At 29.7% G+C, this 22,082-nt stretch overlaps 1 protein-coding gene across 1 annotated transcript in view; it reads right to left on the bottom strand.

The window, feature by feature from the left end:
- The window catches only part of LOC100163483, a 181,955-nt gene that overhangs the window by 141,297 nt on the left and 18,576 nt on the right, over window positions 1-22,082 (bottom strand). The window contains exon 2 of the mRNA XM_029489036.1: window positions 16,608-16,691. Within this exon, the coding sequence (XP_029344896.1) occupies window positions 16,608-16,691 (84 nt within the window). The remainder of the gene's footprint in view (window positions 1-16,607; window positions 16,692-22,082) is intronic.

Here is a 22,082-nt window from a genome sequence, read left to right as displayed (position 1 = left end):
CCAAAAGTAAGCAAATCACAATTCCAAGTTGAAAAGTATGTTTCAGAATTCGGTGAAAATATTTTTTCAACCGATGGATTAATTTTATATTGTAAAATTTGTGACGTCAAAGTGTCAAGTGAGAAAAAATTCCATATTCAGCAACATATCGGAAGAGATAAGTAGAAAGATCATTTTCGATGTACAAAAATATTTTAACCTCTAATCGTAACCGTTTTACTGAAGACAACCTATCAAAATACATGGTAGTCAATTTTTTTTTAATACCAACTAGTTTATTTTGCATGCAGTTTTAATTTTTAATTTGTATTTTTCTCAAAATGTGAGCAATTGAAAGTGTTTAAAAAATGTTCACTTTTTTATTTTGTAGTATATTTATGAATTGCCTTTTTATATGAATTAAATGCCTTTTTTTGCCTTTTTTTACATTTTAAATGCTTTTTTTATTGATTATATTGCCTTCAAATCCGAACCCTAATCATCACTATTATGAGTTATGACCGGTAAAGCAGAAATTCGGATAAGGCCTGTAAACTGTTAAGTACACATTTCCTGGTACAGTAGTGGGTTGTGACTTTGTAATGTCTGATTCTGCAAAATATGTGGGAAATAATATACCTAGCTATAGTCGATTCAGTTGCGTAAGCAGTTGCTGTAAAAGTTATTCATAAGATGCGCATGCGGGTAACGAGAATACATTTTATAAATGTTGCAATACAATTATTTTGTCATTTTTATTTTTTTAACATACTACCATTTGCGATTTGTTTACACTTAGTTTACAATAAATATTGAAAAAAAGAATATTAATTTATGCCGAAAATCATATTTTAAACAAAATTCTACATATTATGTTCATTCATGAAACTCCTCGAAAAACATAACACAATTTTTAATTTAATTCTTGATTACGTTTTATGTGTCATTTAATTTGAAAATGAAGTTGACTTTTAAAATTAATCAATATTATAGAATTTTTTTGTGGTTTCAGAAATAGCATGTCTACTATTATTTAATAGAGGACACATTCGATAGTCTAAGTGCATACAATATAGACTATGAGGTATAGAATATAATGAGTTAAGTAGGAAAATACTATTATTAGATATTTTCCAACTAAATAACCATCAAGATATTTAAAAATATTATATTACGTTTCTTTCAATATTGACTGTTCACCCCCGTAATACATTGATTATTGTTTTCGATTGTTCGTGTACACGCGTAATTAAATGTCGAATAATACAAATATTTGCGGGTTCTGACGGTCACATGGGTCACATATATCATAATTATATTCAGCGACCATGAAAGTTTTCAAATCAAGTTTCATCTATCTTCATAAAACCTATTGAAATTTCATTGGACGCAATACCTGGACGTTGTCAGCTGTTCCATAAAAAATATAAATACCAGGCGGGCGTCTACAAAGGGTGTAAATAATTAACGGTTTAAACAATAAAATATAATATATAACACCTATTATAATATATTTTATATTATATCTTAAACACCTGCGTAGCAACAAGCGACATTCATCATCACCTGTAAGTGCATTGTAATCGGCGTTGAAAACATATGAATTATTTTATATTATATTACTCTTAGGTACGTCATACTATATATAATAATTGTTTGGTTTGAAATTCATTTCGGTAGACTGACTACATAGTATAGAGTTTACCTACTCATATTTTTTATTTCTGATGATGAATTTAAAATGAATTAATTAACGCGGTAATAATGTGATAAGCAGTTAATAGGTGTACGCAGAACTGCAGTTAAACAAAATAGGTCGTAACTATGTACGAATGGATGCATAATCCACATAGGTAGGTACATAACTCGTAAATATCTCTATAATGGACAGTGAAGACCAGCAATACGCATACCAAGTCAACTGTAAAACAATCGACGACGTCAACATAAATATTGTAAAATACATTGCTACGGCTGAACTCGGAAATAAAACGGAAGTTGAGCGTCAGGAACTTTCTACGTCTTCATACTATAACGTTTTGAGCAGTCCTAGTAAATCTATGGTTCAAAGATAACCAAGTCCCTTGACGGAAATTGAATACCTAACAAACTACATTTTTTTGTTGTTTTTTATTAGCTTTTAAACGATGAATAACATTAAAAAGTAATCATTTTTATGGTCAAAATAATGTGATATAACATAAAAAAAAATTGTTTTTCAATTAAGTGCTTATTGAATACTTCAGCTACTCTTAAGTCTTAAGTCTTGATCTTATATAAGCCTATACTTGTTATAATAATATGTATAATACCTATTTAAACATTATAATATAGTGCATGTTTAAACGTTTAATAACTTAGAATTCTAGATATAGAGATTAGATAATGTAGATGAAGCCTTAAGTTAAATTTAGCTTAGATTAAATTGTATTATTTTTGTGTCAGTATTTTATGGGAATTATTTAAAAGTTGTGAATAATACTATAAGTAACGTGTGGTACCACATAATATAATAGACAATTTGGTTTTGTATAAATAAAAAAATAAAATTTCCCCTTACAATTATTGTCATTATAATGTATTACTGAAAAAGATTATAAAAGTAGCGGAAGTACATTAATTTTATATAGGGTTTGTTTAATCTATAGTGTAAGAGTCTGATAGAATGATAAATAATAATGATAGTGAAAAATTATGATTATGGAGCTATGAGCATAAGATAACTTGATGCGAGGTTATGTCAAACATTACAAAATATTATGACTTAAGAATACTACTAAGAATGCTAAGTAGTATAGGTAATAGAATAAACAAAAATACTAACATTTGACGTAACTATTGGAAAAATTTTACTTTTGACCCCCCCAAAGTACCAACTAGATTCACTTTCCTATCAGAAAAGGTACTGTTGAAGAGAACCCGAGCACTTTTACTGTCCTAAAAGGTGATGACAGACACAAAAAAAATAAAAAATAAAAAATAATAAATAAAAAAAAACACATCATTGTAAAATCAATACATTCATCGTTCCACTCAGAATCTAAAATGGGGGTGAGCATGCTTGGTGAATCACTATTAATACAATATTATATTATACTGTGTGAACGGACTACACGACCGGGGTGTACGTGAAAAGCCTAACTAAAACGCCGTGTGATCATAATATTAACTGTATAGAAATAATAAATTATTCGAATGACATAATAATATTATTACCTACATTTTTATTTAATTTAAAGATTTAACGATAAAAGTATAAAACTGATCATTATAATAATTAATTAAGACGAACAACAATTATTATTATAAAATGTATTATATTAGTTCTTATCAGGGCTTGAAACCGCTTCCGAAAAAACGGGTTAAGGGGTCCGTTAGGACCCGGAAAATTTTTCAAAACCAGGTACCGGTTTTCGGGGTTTTTAGAATTATTGGTAATTGATTACCGGTTGCCACAATGATCTCTAAAAATGCGGTTACTGGTTATCGGTTTGGAAGCGGTTTTAATTCTTCAAGATTACCGGTAACCACTCTGAAACCGGGCTTTCTTTTTTTTTTAAGTAGGAATTAGGAGCCACGATTTAAACACGATTAAAATCTATTTTATCATAGATAGTGTGGTGACTGGCGTACCTCCATAATTGTGACAATTTTGTTATTAAAATTACTATTATCAGTATTATCAGATATTACTTATTACATGTTATTTGGTATTGAATAGTTGACGGGTGAATAAGTACATTATATTATATTAGTAATTTACCCAGCCAGTTTAATGCGTTATTATTACGAAGAATAAAGATCATAACAGTCGATGATAATAACTTATAAGTTATAACATACATATATAGCTGGTACTATAACGTAAATAATTAATAATTAAATATAATTTATAAATGTATAATATTACATATACCTATGTATCAGCCTGCATTATAATATGATGATCCTACTAGCGGTTTCAGTCTAGAACAATGTGTATACTGAGAAAATACCCGCATTGTTTGTGCGCCGAAACTATTCCGAGTTCGAACACGCAATGGTTATTTTTAATAATTTGGTGTTTTTACATTTTTATATTTACTTCATGATCATCATTTAAAAAAAAAAATTAAAAATCATTTTAACGTTAATTGATTTTGAGATTAATTACGGTTTTGATTAATTAACCGGTTCTAAAAATAAATGGTTAAGGCGGGTTCACAACTGCCCGTGTCGTGTCGTGTCGTGTCGTGTAAAATCCTTTTTTCTGATTGGTTCACCAAAATGTGATAATAAAATATGATTGTGTCGACCAACACGATACCGCGATTACCGCGAAGTTGAATTAATTCAACTTTTGATCGTGCTGGTCACAATGTTCACGCCTTGGTAGATTTGCTTACTGTTATCTTATATATCTAATACCTATGGTATCTATTATATTTTGATTAGATACCAAGTTGGTATCGTCCTGATTCGGAATATCCCCGAAGAACGAATTGAATTCACAATTCACACGACACGACACGACACGACACGGGTAGTTGTGAACTCGCCTTTACCGTTATAGATTTCCCTCTTTATCGAATTACGTGATTACCGGTAATTGATAACCACTTCTTAAAATTGAAACACCAGAACCGGGAAGCGGTAACCAGTCTAAAAAGGAGTCTCAGAGTCTAGAGGAAATTCTGGAGCGGCAAACGTTTTGCAGAACGAACGCTAACGTTTGAAACGTTGAAAACGTAGAAATTCACGAGCGCTTGGTTTAGTGCGGTATTTTGTTTAACCGTGGTCGTGGTGTAAGACATAAAAAAAAATTAATCATGATAAGTCGTGAATTGTGATAACGATAACGGCAATAGTATAAACAAAAACAACCACGGTTCTGGTTACTAGAACGAAACAGACCAAACGCTGGAACATGGCGTTTGCAATGTTTGCAAACGTTTACAGCTTCGTTTAGCAACCGGACGTTCCGAATTTCTCCGTTATCAAACTTTGCAATGTTTGCCGCTCCTGAATTTCCTCGTGGTAACCGGTTACCGGGAAAAATCTGTTACCGGTTTCAAGCCCTGGTTCTTGTACTGTTTATTGAGACTGGAACTTATTATGTCATCCTGTGTTCAAACTAGTAATAAAGTAATATTTTATTATTTTATCCACATTGACTATATATAATTTAATAATTATTAATTAATACTATATAATTTATAAAATAATATAAGATGAAAATATCCACCCGAATCGAATTATTGTGAAATTCAAGTCCGCTGAAATTATTTCAGTGTCGAAAACGCACATCTAACACGTCATACAACAAATTAGCAAATATATAGGTGCCTACAACTAATTATATAATACATGAAATATAAATGTACAATTTAACGTTAAATATGAGTTTAGCTAGCACGAATCACTGTATTGGATTACTGTGTACGACATGTTATACATTATACATTTTTATAATAAATGTTATACGCATATAATCAAAGTATAAGCCTTCGGATTATAATAAGACGACGAGGTACAGTGGTGGGTTTATTGTGAAAAACAGATTTAATGAATAATGAAATACCACCGTTTTTTTCTCTCTCGGAGAATCCGAGATAAACATTATTTTTTTATTTAGTTTCCACGTCAAATATTTTCCACGATGGGAAAAAAGTTTTCTGTATCCCATGCAGTATTGATATTATTATACTGGTTCGATTTCAACCTAGTAATTGGACGACGATGACGACATTATTGGTGCGTTGGTAACATTTGGATTATTGAACGTTGTCCATAAATGCAGAATCGATGACCATAGCATACATATTTTATAGCCTTATCGTCGGTATAGTATCATTATTACATAAAACTCAATACTGATGAAGTATTCACATGCTATATAATTATGTATTTATATTTATCTAGACAAAAAACAAAAAACTAAAACATAACAGAATTTTATTGATTCTTAGTTCTTATAACAAAAGCGTATCGAATTTTAATTGAGAAATAAATTATTATTTCATGAATTTATACTATCCTGTATGAGTATAATATATTGTGTGTATACTTTTGACCTAATATATTACGGAAGTAGGTATCTTAATATATGATGTAGTTTGATCAAATAGTGTAATGTCTTGTTAAATTTTGTGCAACAAGCGAATACAATATTTAAGAAATCGCAGATAAAAAAAAATATTATATTATATTATACTGGTGTAAAAATACACATATGATAACCCTTAGGACCTGGTGTGGTTAGCATTGACAAAGTTTAATACATATTTGGTAAGTTTACCATATAATTAGTCGTTATTTCCGGATACGTGAGTAGGTACTAACATCGTTATTTTAAAATTAAATGGAAAGAAAATAATTACATTGAATACACTATGTATCACTGAATAATCATCTGAAACCTAACCTATATTTTTAATTGATTTCTAATGTATTATACGTTGTTTCTAATGTTTTAAACATGTAATAGATTAGCATTAGAAATCCAATAAATCGTTTTTATACAATTAATCATTTATTCAACGATAACATTAAATGCTACAATTTTAACAAATAATAATATGCATGTCAAAGAATTTTGACTTTTTTTTTTATTTTTTATTACTTATTATGCATACACAATCTGTACCAGCAGGCTCAATAAATATATGAGCCATACAAAAAAGAAAACATGAACAATTTTGTTCATAATACAAAATAAGTGAGATACAAATTTTATCCTACGACCACAATATAAAATACAAAATCGTACTTGGCATAATATTCTAGATTTCTTGACGTAAGTCTATTATAATATTTTTTACATTTTTTTTTTCGTAAATAATAATAATAATGTCACTATTAATTATTTTAATCAAACACAAATTTAAAATATAGTATAAATGTATAATGGAGTAAAAGTTTAAATGAGATAAACGCAAACGGTAGCTAGGCACAATATAATCACATCGTTTAACTTATAAGTATAAAAAATATTAGTACGGTACTCAAAAATATTTGTGTAGGTTTCAAACTGATCGGACAATGTTGGGGGGCCAAATTCACTGACATACGGTAGGTACTCGATATTTTTTCTTTTAAAAAGAAAAACTATGAACCATAAATATGTTTTTTAATAAGTAACCACAACAACGAAAACCTTACGATAAATCGGTCAAAAACAAAAATCTTGTATCCAGCCGGTAGCCCAAAAACAAATTTAAGTATTAAAATATTAACCTATATTGATTATTACAATATAAATGTGCACGTTTCATAGTTTTTCTCAATTCTGTGAATATTGTATCATAAGTTTTAATTGTAATCGTTATATTATTATATCTAAATATATATAGGTGGATCCTATTTCCCTTGGCCATCACGCGTGAACAGCTGGACCGATTTCGAAATTTTTTTTTTTGTTTTCGTAATATTATCAGGACAAGGTTCATATTATGAAAGTCAATTTTAGGGAAATTCAGGTAGGAAATCTGGATGTTAAAAAATACAATAGTGGCGCCTTCTGTCCAGAAAAAAATAAACTAAATAATAAAAAAATTAGTTTATTGTAGCAGATTAAAATAATGATGGTGTATTATATTATACTAGCTGGTCTCGTGCACTTCGTTGCCCATTAAATGTACCAACTCTATATGACTCAAACTTTGTTCAATTCGTAATTTAATATTCGGTGTATGGTTCAAAATTTATATTAACTTTTCCGTTTCACGGAATAAAAATTCTGATTCGCAGCAGTATATTATCAGGTAGGAACTAGGCAATCTACCTGCGATAGATCACGGATCCCGTGCTGTTTGTAAGTAAGTGTATGATTTAATTCTAAAGTATCAAAGTTATACCAAGTTTGTCGTAGGTATTCCACCTATATGGTGGATTAATATAATAAATTAATACAAAATCTTAACCAAACCTAACCGTACTAATATCAGATGAATAAAAAAAAACAAATTTAACCATTTTTAAATTAGCTTGTCATCTTCCCAGGCAAAATATATTGATTAAAAATAATAATACAAATCAACAAACATGCCAGATTAACCAATAGCAACCAATATATAATACACGCGCCACTGTTGTATTTTTTACATCTAGATTTCCTACTTTGGATGTTGTGGATTTTCCTAAAATTTTCTTTCGTAAAAACCTTTTTCTAGCAATTACGAACATCTTAAAAAATTTGAGCCAAATTGGACCTGGTACAAATGATGAGGTTACGACATTTTTCACGCTCCATTTTTTTTTTATATATATAGATTGGTTAATCGGGCATGTTCGTTGATTTGAATTATTATTTTTTCTCAATCTTAATATTATATAAAAATTGATGTTTGTGTGTGTGTCTTGTATGCATTTCTAAACGGCTGGACCGATTGCGACGAAATTTGGTACAGACCTCTGCGAAGAAAATAGGCTAATTTAAAAAGGCAAATTCCTCAAACCCGGGGAGATGCTAAAACAGGGATTATTATATTTTGTTTGTAAATGGATGCAATTTGTTTTAATAATAATTATTAGTATTAAAGCGATAATCCTGTTGGCGCAATAGCACTTCTATGTATTTTAGTATTCGAACCACGGTTTTGGTGGACCAAATTTTTGCATTGTTTTTTTCTCATTTTTCCTTTTTTTATTTTTCTTCTTTATCTATACATACGAATGTTTGGTTTTTTTTTATTTATAGGATTTTAGTACGGTTAGGTTTGGTTAGGATTTTGTATTAATTGATTATATTAATCCCCCGTAGGTTGAATTAAGTAAAAACAACAAACTTGGTATAACTTTGATACTTTGAATTACATTATACACTACGTACAAATTTACGCCTACCTGATAATATACAACTGCGAATCTCGCGGAGAACGTCGGTCGAGATGGTTTATACATTAAAATATAATATCATTTAGGTATACTTAAAAATACATTCCTTCCACATTGTGTAACACCCAAAAGGAGTTGAGCAATCAGAATTTTTATTCCAAAAAACGGAAAAGTGAAGATTAGTTTTGAATACCATACACCAAATATTAAATAACGAATTGAACAAAGTTTGAGTTATTTAGAGTTGGTACATTTAACGGGCAACGAAGTGCACGGGATCAGTCAGTATGATAGGTATATTTTTAATATATTATAATACAAATTATGTATGTAGGTACACATTACACACTACACACTACACACACACATATTATAGCTTTTACCATTAAAATGCCACTGAGAAATCTAGTACCTAATGTAACGACCACAACCTACACTGGTACAAAAATAAAAACAAAAACAAAACATGTTGATTTTAAGGAATATAAAACTACTTTGTTATTGCTGTGTACTAATGTAATGTACGGGTGTAATTAATTTAAATTACCCTGGCAATAATAAATGCAAATTAAATGTAGCTTATAATGTTTTTGTTTTCACTTTTCAGAAAATCTGGGCACAGTTTACAACCTTAACATTTACGTCATATATTAGACTAGTATAGTACTAATTAGTAATTATCTTATAATAAATAAGAATTTGAATTTACTATTGTGAATTTATTGTTATAAAATATGCACGTTAATCGTTAACGAACATTTAAAACTATTAATTATTATAATATTATATTTTATTACCATTGCACTATAGTTTCGTGTAATTAATATGCTACGATTTACGGGTAATAAAGTCAAAAGAAATAAAAGTAAATTTTGAAATTCCATAAGCTATCTTAACAATGTTCGAAATCAGTTTCATTTCACCCACGCGTACACAAAGTGTATTAATTGGATGAGGTTTTGAAAGCAAATGATTTTTTGTTTTAAACAAAATAATATGTGTTTCCTGTTCAATGAAGTGTCTGGTTCCCATTATTTATTCGAAGAAATAAACAATAATAATAATATTATTTCTATATATATATGGAATAAATTTAATTTTGATTTTTAGATTCTGAGTGGAGCGATGAACAATCAATAAAATTGCAACGGGGACCTAGTGCATGATGTTGTCTAAGAGTTATAAATAACTGTTAATGTCTGAAAACGGTATTGCATATTTACGTGTAGGTATTTTCGCTAATATACGTATCTATAAAGTATTAGTCAGAGCTTGGTAATTGGAAAGATTATCAAAGTTCCTACTCCCTACCATAACAATTTGTTCATGACATAATAATATTTATTACACAAATATTATTAAAGCGAAGATCACAATTATTATTTTCGAGATACATAATATATGAGTGTCATTAAATATGAACGCAATTAAAACGTTTATATTATTCATTGAATTAATTTCATTATTACGTGTCACTTGTATTATATTGTAAGATGCTATTGTGTATTTGTGTCAAACTGTGTTTTTTACGCATTATCGACTATCGTGATCGTATTTAAGATTTGATCATTGCTAAACACATAGCACGCATAATTATCGTACATAATATTATATACCTACATTACGATTTACGACCACTGAACATAATTTTAATTAAACACACCAGTTAGTATAATAATATAGCGTGTAGACTGTGAATTTGTTATCGTATATATTATATCATTGATTATAAAATAATACTTGTATTTATAATCAATGATAATAATATGTATTATAATTTATAGGACTTTTTAAGTAAAATTCTTAAGTAAAGAAATAATAATCAAGTTATAGAATATTCGAGAGAAGTAACCTACATAATATTATATTATATATCGAAATATATTTCTATATTCTATTGTATATACCAAACAGCTGCTTGTGTGACTCCGATCATAATATACATCTTACTTTTTTAAGTGCTCTTTTTCTCTTTTAATCGACCATTTCTCACTTTATATACCCCCACCCTCAATATCAATCTCTTCCTTACACCTAAACATCTGAAACACCCTTCTGCCATTAATATTATTAATTCATTCTTCATAATTTAGGCTATAATATAATATAATTTAATGTTTGGATTTTTTTATACTGACCTACCTTTATATTATAATAAATTATTGACAAAATATTTTAGTCTTTGGCAGAAATGCATCCGTTAATAATATAATAAGAAATCAGCAAGCAATATTATGTTATAGTATTCATCCTTAATAAAAATTATTGGCAAAAATATTATTTATACCTAGGCATAAGACTTTAGGGCAAAACAGTTTCCAACACTGAAATTAGTCTACACTGAGTCGTTTCTCAATTTATAATAGGTAAAACCACAATCGCATTGGTAGTAGTTCACAATTTTAATTGGGAAGTCTACAAGGTTTTACATTTTAATTATATTATTATATTGAGTCACAACTTTAATTAACTAAAACTTAAACTGGTTTACGTATATAATTGTACTTACCTACATTTAATTTAATTTTCATTATATATCATTTATAGTTGAATATATTTTTACAATCAAGACTTTATACAATAAAGAGTTTAGAATAAAGGCAGTTTAATCATCATGGTATAAAAGGATTATATTTAAATACGTTATCAGTGTATTTGAATTAGTATGTAGTTTTACACAACGCGTGGGGTTGTCGGTGAAAATTGCCGTTTTGAAAAAAGACGTTCCTGTTGAATATGATTTGTGCACGAGTGAAAAACGACCGTTATTTTATTGTTTTTATTGTTCATGATGCGTTTAATGAGATATAACTTCAAACCTTGTTCCCCTGCCACAAAAATCATAAATATACGAAAGTCGAAATAAAAAAATACTGTGCTAAACGACTCGTCGTGTAACCACTGACTGGAGATATTTTAAGTATTAACATTGTATCAAATGTAGGCTCAATCACTTGAGTCGAATACGTTTACATTAAAATACACATAATATTATTATAACAGCTTTGCCCGAGAGCTCGTCCGTGCCGAATAAACGCATTAAAAACACGTATGCGACGTGGATACAAATCGCGTTCGCCGATACGGTCATAATGATATAATACAATTAAAGATATCGTACACGCGGGGAACCGATCGCATACCGTAAAGTAATATTTATTATTTTGTCACCGGATATCTCGCCTGAAAAGTCAGCGCATCGAGATGGCAATGAATTCCTCGACGTCTCCGAGGCGATCGTCGGCAGAGATTATAACGTACGATCACCGAGTGCCGACAATCACCAGAATAATATTATTATATTCACTGCGGCTATCAGTCGAGTACCTACATTATATATGTATATATAAAAAAAAAAAAAAAATGGTCGAGAATGTGAATTACATTTTTGTCAACGCCTAATGATTTATTATGCTACTATACAGTGTGCACGCAACCACACTCGAATTAGTATACTTACGAATTCGACCAAGGGCTGTGGAGAGAAATTCGGACCCCGTGGCAATATCTTGGGGGCCCCACTATTTTTCACTAGCTATCATTAACTTTGTCAGGTAACTGTTATTAGGAGTTAACTTTTCCGCTGTGTTCGTAAAATTCTTATTTTTTAACTGTATCTAGTTTCTTTGATTTAAAAATATTGATTAGTGCCAAATGTTCGAGCCCTCTTAAAAATTCCGGAGATTCCCCCTTTTCCGTCCACCCTTTCATCATCCCTGAATCGACCTAAGGGTTGTGTGTGGTTACAGTGAATTCTGTAAAGCTGCGGTCTAAGAGTGAATACGAAAAAAAAATTCTATTTTGAAACATACATCACAGCTAAGTGCGTCCTCCGGCGTACTGGTTTCCACGACCATTTTCAGGACTATTATTTTTTGCACAATCCTCACTCCCCTTTATGACTTCGAGTACCAATTATACAAACCGTACGCCAACCCCTCCATACGATAGTATAATATTATTATATATCATTTTTTTTTTGCGTCAAAATATTATTGCGTCGATATTTTGGGTCGTTCACTAACTTCAAAAGACTTTTATGAGTATATATAATATTATATATACATGTATATACATGCCTCTACTTATATAGTGTATACCTAATGGATTAAACGGTCTCCAACCGATTGAACTCTAGACAAAATTTAATGGACGGTGGAAATAAAAATGTATTGCGTTTGATCATTATCGGTGGATCACATGCATAGGTCATTACAATACGTGTTTTGTGGTTCTAAACCATTTTATAATATTATTATTTATTATATATACGTATTACAGGTTTTTTTTTGTTAACAAACATCATATTATAGGTATACAAGAGATCTTACTAATTTTGATATTATAAAAAATTTAATTTTATTAATTCTCAAAAAGTCATGATTTTATTTTATTTTTAATACGAAAACGCTTGTATTGTGTTTAAAACATTTGTTCTTACGGACACCACAGTACCTATATATAATAGTATATGGACTACCTACTGCAGTTTGAACTGATCATAGGTGTGCGCAGGATTTTGTGTCGGTTGCAACATACATTTTGAACCGGCCCTAAAGAACAATAAGCAGCCTACTTATTTTCTTTATATTGCCCCCCTTCCCCTTAATTCTGTTTAGCCACACTGTGTAAAAATGTAATATTTTATACGTTCATATAATCATTTGTGTGCCCAAATCATTATTATAGGGTATAGCACACTCCCCCCCCCCCATATAAATTCATTATTCTACGACCATGCCTATAGCCTATTATGGTTATAAGAAATATAGTAAATTGTAAATAAAAAATAATAATATTTTTACGTATTGTTATATAATACTCTATACTTTTATAATTATATTAAACATCACATAGGTAATAATATAACACTTATAAGCATATAGTACTTAATATAAATAAGTATTAATACATTAGTCATAATATTGGAACTCTTAAAAGTTAGGTACGTTAAATAAAAATAAATATATAGATTTACAGTATAAGTCTGCGATTACTAGGTAGCAAATATTTAAACTCATCAACTAAAAGTTCTTGTTCGACAAACAAAAAAAGAAGCACATCCAATCTTTTTTGTGACATAGTATTTCTTAATTTGTTTTTTATAATGCTGAGTTTTGAAAAACTACGTTCACAGCTACAACTATAGTCACTAGAATTGTCACAAACATTTTAAGACAGTGAAAAAAATGTTTAATACTGTTTTAACCAATCGAGCCATTTGTGTACAGAACCTGAGTTTGTACCTTTTGGTGTATCTTCTTGGTGTATTGATAAAATAGTATTATCATTTTTCATTTGAAGAACATTGAACATTTATATTTTAATATAATAATAAACTCAATATGTTTAAAATTATTTATTCTATGTATATACCTTTCAAATAAATATCTATCAGCCCACTAAATCCAAAATAAATTGTCAGGTGCAGCGAAAGCAGCATTTGCTGTACCCGTGCGCACGCCTATGGAACTGATTGAATACAAATTAAATATTTTGTATTATAATATTATGTAAGACCAAAGAAAATTATGCATATAATATGTGTAGGAGTGGTCGAGTGGATTTTTCTCTTTCTGTTATAATACAGAATATTATTAAATAATATAAAGTCACATGGACTATACACGAGAACACAACCACGATGAACCGGGTATACGTTTAAGTGCTTAACACATTTATTTTATGTTTACACACGTGTCAAATATAATCATTGTCCGAAATCACAATAATTCCAAACGCGTGTAAATTTGTTTCCAAGAGTGCAGTAAACACAGTTTTGTAACTTGTAAGATGATAATATTTGAGTTGAGTTGGCGCGAATTCCGATCAACTCTCTTAGCCGACGTGTGTAAAGATAATTTTGAGAAATAGGTCCGCACGTTCGGTAAACAAAACTCACTGTGAACAGCGTGAGCACATCGATTCTCTATAGTATGACTGGTATAATAATATTATTATACCTAGGTACTATTCGTGCTACGCCTATATGATATAAAGCGCATACGTCTAACAGGCTCCACTGGTATTTATTTTATTTCCAGCCACGTTCGTTCTCGAAAGTCATTAATATACTCACGTAGTCACGTACGTCGATAATTTGTTCGAGGCATAAAATATCATTTGACTAATTGATCGATCTAGTTTTGAACGAAACGCATCCGGTACCGGATGTTTGTATAGAAACGAGGTGCGACTGAGCGCGCGTTTACGATTTATCATCGATAATCATTATAAAGCTATAGGCGTTTATCGTTTAACGCTGAACGTATTCATTGCGGCAGCGTACGATTTCATAATGTTTATAAATTTCCCAGTGGCGATTGGATAAATAAAAAAAAAAAAATCTGCTCATCAGTCATCGGTGTTTGATACGGTAGTAACGGCTGGTGACGTGTGACCGAAATATAGTTAATATAATTATTGTATGATATAATATTTTATTTCCTGCAGATAATTATTGTACAGTGTCGTAGTATAGTAGATACATTAGAGTTTTTTAAAAATACAATAATCCTTTAGGATTATGGCTTTACAGTATTTACACCCATAGGTGCCTACAACCTACTACTAGGGATCAATTGCATTTTTTTTTACAATCGGGTTTTAAGTGCATTATAATATTATAACCATTACGCACATGTGGTTACGAGCTATATGACAATGCGCAGGGCACAAAATGAAAACGTTTAGATTTCGAAAAAAAATTCCTTTTTATTATTTTATTTATACTTAGGAAAGTTTTTATTTTTATATTCATATTTAATCATCAACTAGCTAGGATAAGTAGCTGAAACGTTTAAAATTTCGATTTCTGGCAACGACCGTCAGTGTGGCATAACGTTGAATAAAAAATCACCCTTAGCAAGTGTTTGTATCCAAGGCTATATTGCATCGTATACCCTTTTTAAATTACCACCCTCTAATCCTTATGTCTACCAATAAAAAAATAACTTCTGTTTATAATAGACCTTGCACGTTGCGGTCATGACCCTTCACAACCACTTACACCCTGTTAAAATCACTAAATTTACTGCCTCTAAACCTGCATCTACATCGTAATACCACTGCGTATGTGACACGAAATATTTTTCAGACGTTTACAAAGTTGATTAGTTTAAAATTTAAATAGATTATCAGCATTTTTTTTTATCATTTATTATTCGAAATATATAGATTCATTTTTTTTTAAAAATGCAACCATCTATTTAAAGCAATTTTGGAAACTCGTTTAGACAAAATTATATTTATTTTTGTATCAGAATTTTCTTGAACCTAGTTGCATTTGTTAATTTAACTCTTATATTATATTATATGTATATCCGGGACGAAGTTAGAAATGTGAGTTATGTATTTCGGAGAAATCGACGTTTTAGTAGAGTAAATCCATTACCGACAACAAACGGGGGTATAGAAATGCTAATGTATATTTTAACCAACTTCTGAAATCTGAGAGGTTTATACATTTTTACGATCCAGTCCCGAATATAGAACGTTTTAGTCTTTAAGTTATAGTGCAAGTATACATAGGTATACCACCTGAAACACTTTGATGTAATATTATAATAGCACCGAATACCGATCGATTATATACGCATCGGTTTTTTTCTCATTATAAGTACCATATCAATATATAAAAATTCATCGTCTGTGTTTTAATGTACGTCTGCACTTGTCGCACTGAGTATCGTGCTACATTCATAAACATGCGAGTAGGTAATAAATAAAAATAACTACCGAAAACGGCGATTACTACGTATTATTTAATGTATAATAATATTATAATATAATAGTATTTATAAAATAATATATACCTTTCTGTGTTTGGCCATTAGGTTTCTGACGAATTCGACTCGTGCCATCTGATCGTGACAGTTGACCGCTACGGATCCAGTGTACTGTAACAGAACAAGGGAATAAACAAATAATAAACGATAATATAATATTATTTTATTACTAAAACGCGAACACGACGACCAAACTCGTGAGCTTATTATTACGCCAGTACTGGTGTAAGTATCACACACGTACCTATTTATATATAATACATACAATATACATGTTATGTTATATATTAGTATTTAATATAGGTAAATAATATTATACAGAGTGATTCACTATTATCACGAACCATCCAGTAATTTTTTCAAAAAGTATTAATGTTTTTTAAAATATTTTTTGACATGGTTTCAAGTCGTGAAGAAACAAGGTGTTTTTTATTTAAACATTTTATTTTTTAACATTTTATATCCTTATATTTTATTTAAGTGTTTTGGATTCTTTGGATGACAAAATACACCTACAGTTTTAATTTTATCTTCGAAATCGGAATATTTTTCTGAGTATTTTGATACATAAAAATCGAATTTAGGACTATAAGTTTGGGAGTTATAACTTATAAGTTATAAGTAATTAAAGTTTAGATGAGTGGAGTGGAGTGGTAAGCGGTTAACATTTTGGTCCACTATCCCGCTAATCAAAACTGTAAATACTCATAAGTCATAAACTATTAGTCCTAACTCCTAAATTCGATTTTTATGTATCGAAGTACTCAGAAAAATATTCTGCTTTCGAATATTAAATCAAAATGTTCCCATTCAAAAATCTAAAATCTTAAAAATTAGAAGGATATAAAATATTAAAAAATACAATTGTTTAAAAAAACACATCGTTTCGTAACGACTTAAAACCATGTAAAAAATATTTTCAAAAACATTAACATTTTTAAATAATGAGTGGTTCATGATTAAAGAATCACTCTGTATTATAATGTACGAGGCGCGAAGTGCATTCGCTACGACGATCGCCACTCATGAACTCTCGCGTATAATAATAATATATAAAGTCTATAATATTACGTTATTGTGTGTCAGGTTATACCTAAATAATATATATACATGTATACATATTACATACAACGACGGGTCTTATAATATATTGTTTTAGTTGTATATGTATATTATACACTCGTCTCGTTCGGTTTTCTCGTATTACACGTTTTTTGTTTTTTTTTATTCCGGCGGTCGTAATAATATATATATTTTACCGTTTGTGTTTACACGATTCTATCGCCGCGACATCACTTATTATTGCACAGAGATCATATTATTATATATTATACGACGACCGCGTGATGGCATTGGAAGTTCATTAGAAAAATAAATAAATACTTTTTTTTAACCGCGAGATGTGTTTAGTCTGCGGACGAAAAAGTTTTAATTTAAAAAGTAAATTTAATGATACTAAAATAATAATAAAACGGCCCCGGTCATCGTGCTGCATTGTGTACGTTGTGTACGTGTAGGATCTGAAAATTTTAAATAATTTTCAAATATTCAATATTTCGAATTGATGGGGGGGGGGACCAAAAGATTTCTCTGCAGTCTCTCAGCAGCCCCCTCCACAAAAAAGAACTGAATATAATATTACACGTCTGTCTAAAACCAAAATTTTAAAGTGATGATTTGGGATTTTTTTGGATTTTCCGTCTACGAAACAATTTTCCGCCAAAGTTGTCGTGCCATCTACTCCGAAAACGATTAATTCTGAACTCCGTCAACTGTAACGCATAGCATAGTGACTAGATCGCGCGAGCTTTACGTCCACGAGAGCTGATGTTTAGTATAGAACGAATCAAAAACTTAAATGTTGTATGAGAACTGTGAATAATAAATTAACACATTATTGCCGATAGTGTAGGATACATGAATAAACAGATGGTTTATTGTCGTCGCACGTGATCGACTCAGAATAATTAAGATAAAATGTACCTATAATATTTATACATATTATAAATTATATAGGTTTCGATATATTGAAATAGGTTATGTACATAAAACTACTCGGAGACCTTAATGAAAATGTTGAAGATCGATAAATTTCAGATATTCCGAGTTACCTTCTGATGTACTTTTTACTCACAATTTATCAAAGACCTAACGTCTATTCATGCACTTTATCATTTCAATTTGTTCAGATTATCGAGTATGAGGTATAAAATATACTTTTGGAGACTACTATCAAGACAACTAGAAAAATCATCACAGTCTATATTGGAGAACAACAATATTTATTTTTATTTGATATATTTATACATAATCGCATTGTGCATATACGACTAGTAAGTATATTATGTATGATAAGATATTACTTAATAACATTAAAATTATTAATAATGTAATTTGTGTAAGTATTTTTCCATAAACCTTGAACTATGAGGTCTGTGTATTGAAATATAAAATTGTTCTGCATACAGTTTAAAGCGTTGTTGCACTTAGGATAAATTGAATGGAATTTAGTATTGTTCTATCTAATCCAGGACGGTTGGTAAGTGGTAACCCTATTAATTATCTCGATCTAAAACTGCCGTCAGAATATTCCTACATAATAATATTATATTACATGTTGTCGATGTAGAATATAAAATTTCATCTCTATCACTGTTCGGACTAAATAGTTTTCTATATTGTTGCGGTCATTATGCTCACACAATAATTTTACCGATTTAGTTTATATATGACTCAGAGTAGTCCACAGTATATTATGATATTGTGAATTTGTAACTAATTAATATAACGATCTAATTTCACAAATACATGTTTTTAACAATAATTATTAATCATCTATTTTTGTAATCATTACGCCATTATATTATTATGTCGATATAGTAATTACTAATTAAGACTAATTTGTCTATATTAATACCTATCTAATAACTACTGTATATTAGTTCTTAAAATGTATACTTATTACTTACTTATTAAGTAGTATATTATACCCTACTTTGTAGTTATAATTTTATTATGATAATTATTAGGTACATTTATTTTATTCACTTCACGCACAATATAGTATACATGTAGAACAAAGAGCTTTATTGATTGATTATTATCAATTTACATAGCCAGAACAATATTATGTTTAAGTTGAAAATTTACCCATATAATGATCTTAGTAATTTGTTCACATTTTCTGTTTATACAACATTTGGATTATTGTTTTTGAACATATGTTGGCATAGGCCTATTATTTTTTTATATTGCTTACATAAAATAATGCAGTTCAACGTTTCATCATATTATTATTTTACAAAAAGGTGGTATACGATGAGTACTGTAATAATGAAATGGGTTATAGTTTAACCGTATACGACGCGTGTTGGTCTTAAAGTAAAATATGTCCCATAATATGTTATCTGTAAATCGCCACGTCAAAATTTTACCTGCGTAGAAATAATCGTTTGTTGGAGTGTGGTGGTTATTTTTTTCTAAACAACGATTTAGGGCAAAGCACGATTAACCCGTTCGAAATAATTTCAGACGGTATGTCTAAAAACGGGTTTAAATACCGTTGTCATTTTTTTTTTTTGTTCGTTCGGATCGAATTTCGTATTGTTCTGCGTTATAAATATATTACAATATAACACAGCTGCAATAACTATGCCGTACGGTATGGGTAGTGGGCACACAGTGCATATACACACAGGTAGTATATTACATAGGTACCTACCTGTAAACTGCACTACGTTACAGCATCCCGATCGTTTGATATTTTGATCCTTCCCCAGTGATTAAATACGAAGATTTTTAGAGATTTTCCCGTTTGTACTTAGAATTTTAGGAGCTTACTATAATAATATTAGATATCGTGCTTTATTAAATCAAAATTCATACTTTCATTTCTTATTCTATTACATATAATATGTTTTTCATTATTTTCAAATGTTATTTTATAATACATCAATATAATAATTGATAAAAAGGAAAATCTGCCCGTTGGTAATCGCATCACTTGAGAACGGGGGTTTTTTTTTTAATATTCCGAATAAGGTTTAACCGAAAGAAAAATTGGAAAAGTCGAGAAAAAAATAAAAATTAAAGGCCACAGATAATTTTCTATAAATTGTTTTTTGTTTATGAATTACTGCCATTGGTTACAAATTATAATATAGAACACCATTACGCAGTAAGCACTCAATATTAAATAACGAATTTATCAAAATTTGAAACACATAAGCAATTTTTCATGGGAAACGAAATGCACGGGGTCAGCTTGTAATATATATTATTATATTATAATATAAATATATATAATTGTATAATACAGGGTGATTCACCTAGAATTTTCACTCTCTATTTTTTATTTGATGGGTAATGAATTTATTCAAATTCTGATATTTGTAATTTTTGAGCTAACTAACTAAAATAATTTTGGATTTCGAAATGAAGATTGTCATGTTAATTGTAAAATCTTAAAATCTGAACACTATTTTATTATTAATATTTCAGGACTAACATTATTAAATTATTAAATTATTCTCGTTTGATTAAAAGTTATAACAAAAAAAAAAAATCTAATACGGTCTAAAAATTAATATTTTTGAAACTATACGTTTCAATGTTTCATGGAAAATTTATGTATAAAATGTATGGTTCCTAAGGAACCTATTTAAATTTTATATTCGTGGTCCAATCCACAACAATTAAGAACGACTTTTCATTCAGCCCGTGATGTTTGGTATTGCTTAACATTTTTAAGTTACATTTTGCAATATTATTATCTACTAAAATTGTTGCATACGTCGTGAGAAACCGATTTGTAAATATTAAAAAAAAAAATGTTGTTCGCAGAAAATGGCGCTGTCGACGGATAGGTTTATGTTTTAGGTCATCTATCAGCCATTTATAGCGTGTTTTTTTCTGTGTATAATGACATAATAACAAAATATACAACAATATAGTTTATTATATACCTTCTGTTATAGTGTTATCATCTACACTGCGAATCGGAATACACTGCAAAAAGTTTTAGCCACCCGTCATTGACCATTGTTATAATATCTTATATTATTGTGTTCATGATAATTTTTTCTTATCAATTCATTTGCTTCGACATCCATCGCGGTGTCTTGTCATACCGTGAGACAAAACGACTGAACAAGAATTTAAATAAAAATGACACTAGCTGTTGTAATATTTCAGAACAATTTAGTAACTATACTTATTATAATATAATTTTATACTCTGCTCATTAGTTACTACCTACTTATTGCTATAGAGCAGAATTTCTAAAGTCACAACCAGTGGCGAACTGATGTGCTCAATTTTGATGCAGTTGCGTCAATTTTTCAAAGGAGGTGATGCCACCCCGTGCAGTCTGTAGCGCAGAATTACATGCTAAGGCCAGAACTCTTGGCTCTTTTGACTACATTTTATTTATAATATCATAACTTTGTTATGAGTCATATTGGGTGCGATAGTGGTGGTGGTGATGATAATTACTTAAGGGGA

This window comes from Acyrthosiphon pisum, chromosome A2 (genome assembly GCF_005508785.2).
Source record: "Acyrthosiphon pisum isolate AL4f chromosome A2, pea_aphid_22Mar2018_4r6ur, whole genome shotgun sequence".
NCBI classification, from domain to species: Eukaryota; Metazoa; Arthropoda; class Insecta; order Hemiptera; family Aphididae; genus Acyrthosiphon; species Acyrthosiphon pisum.
This window is presented reverse-complemented; position numbering and strand designations above follow the sequence as displayed.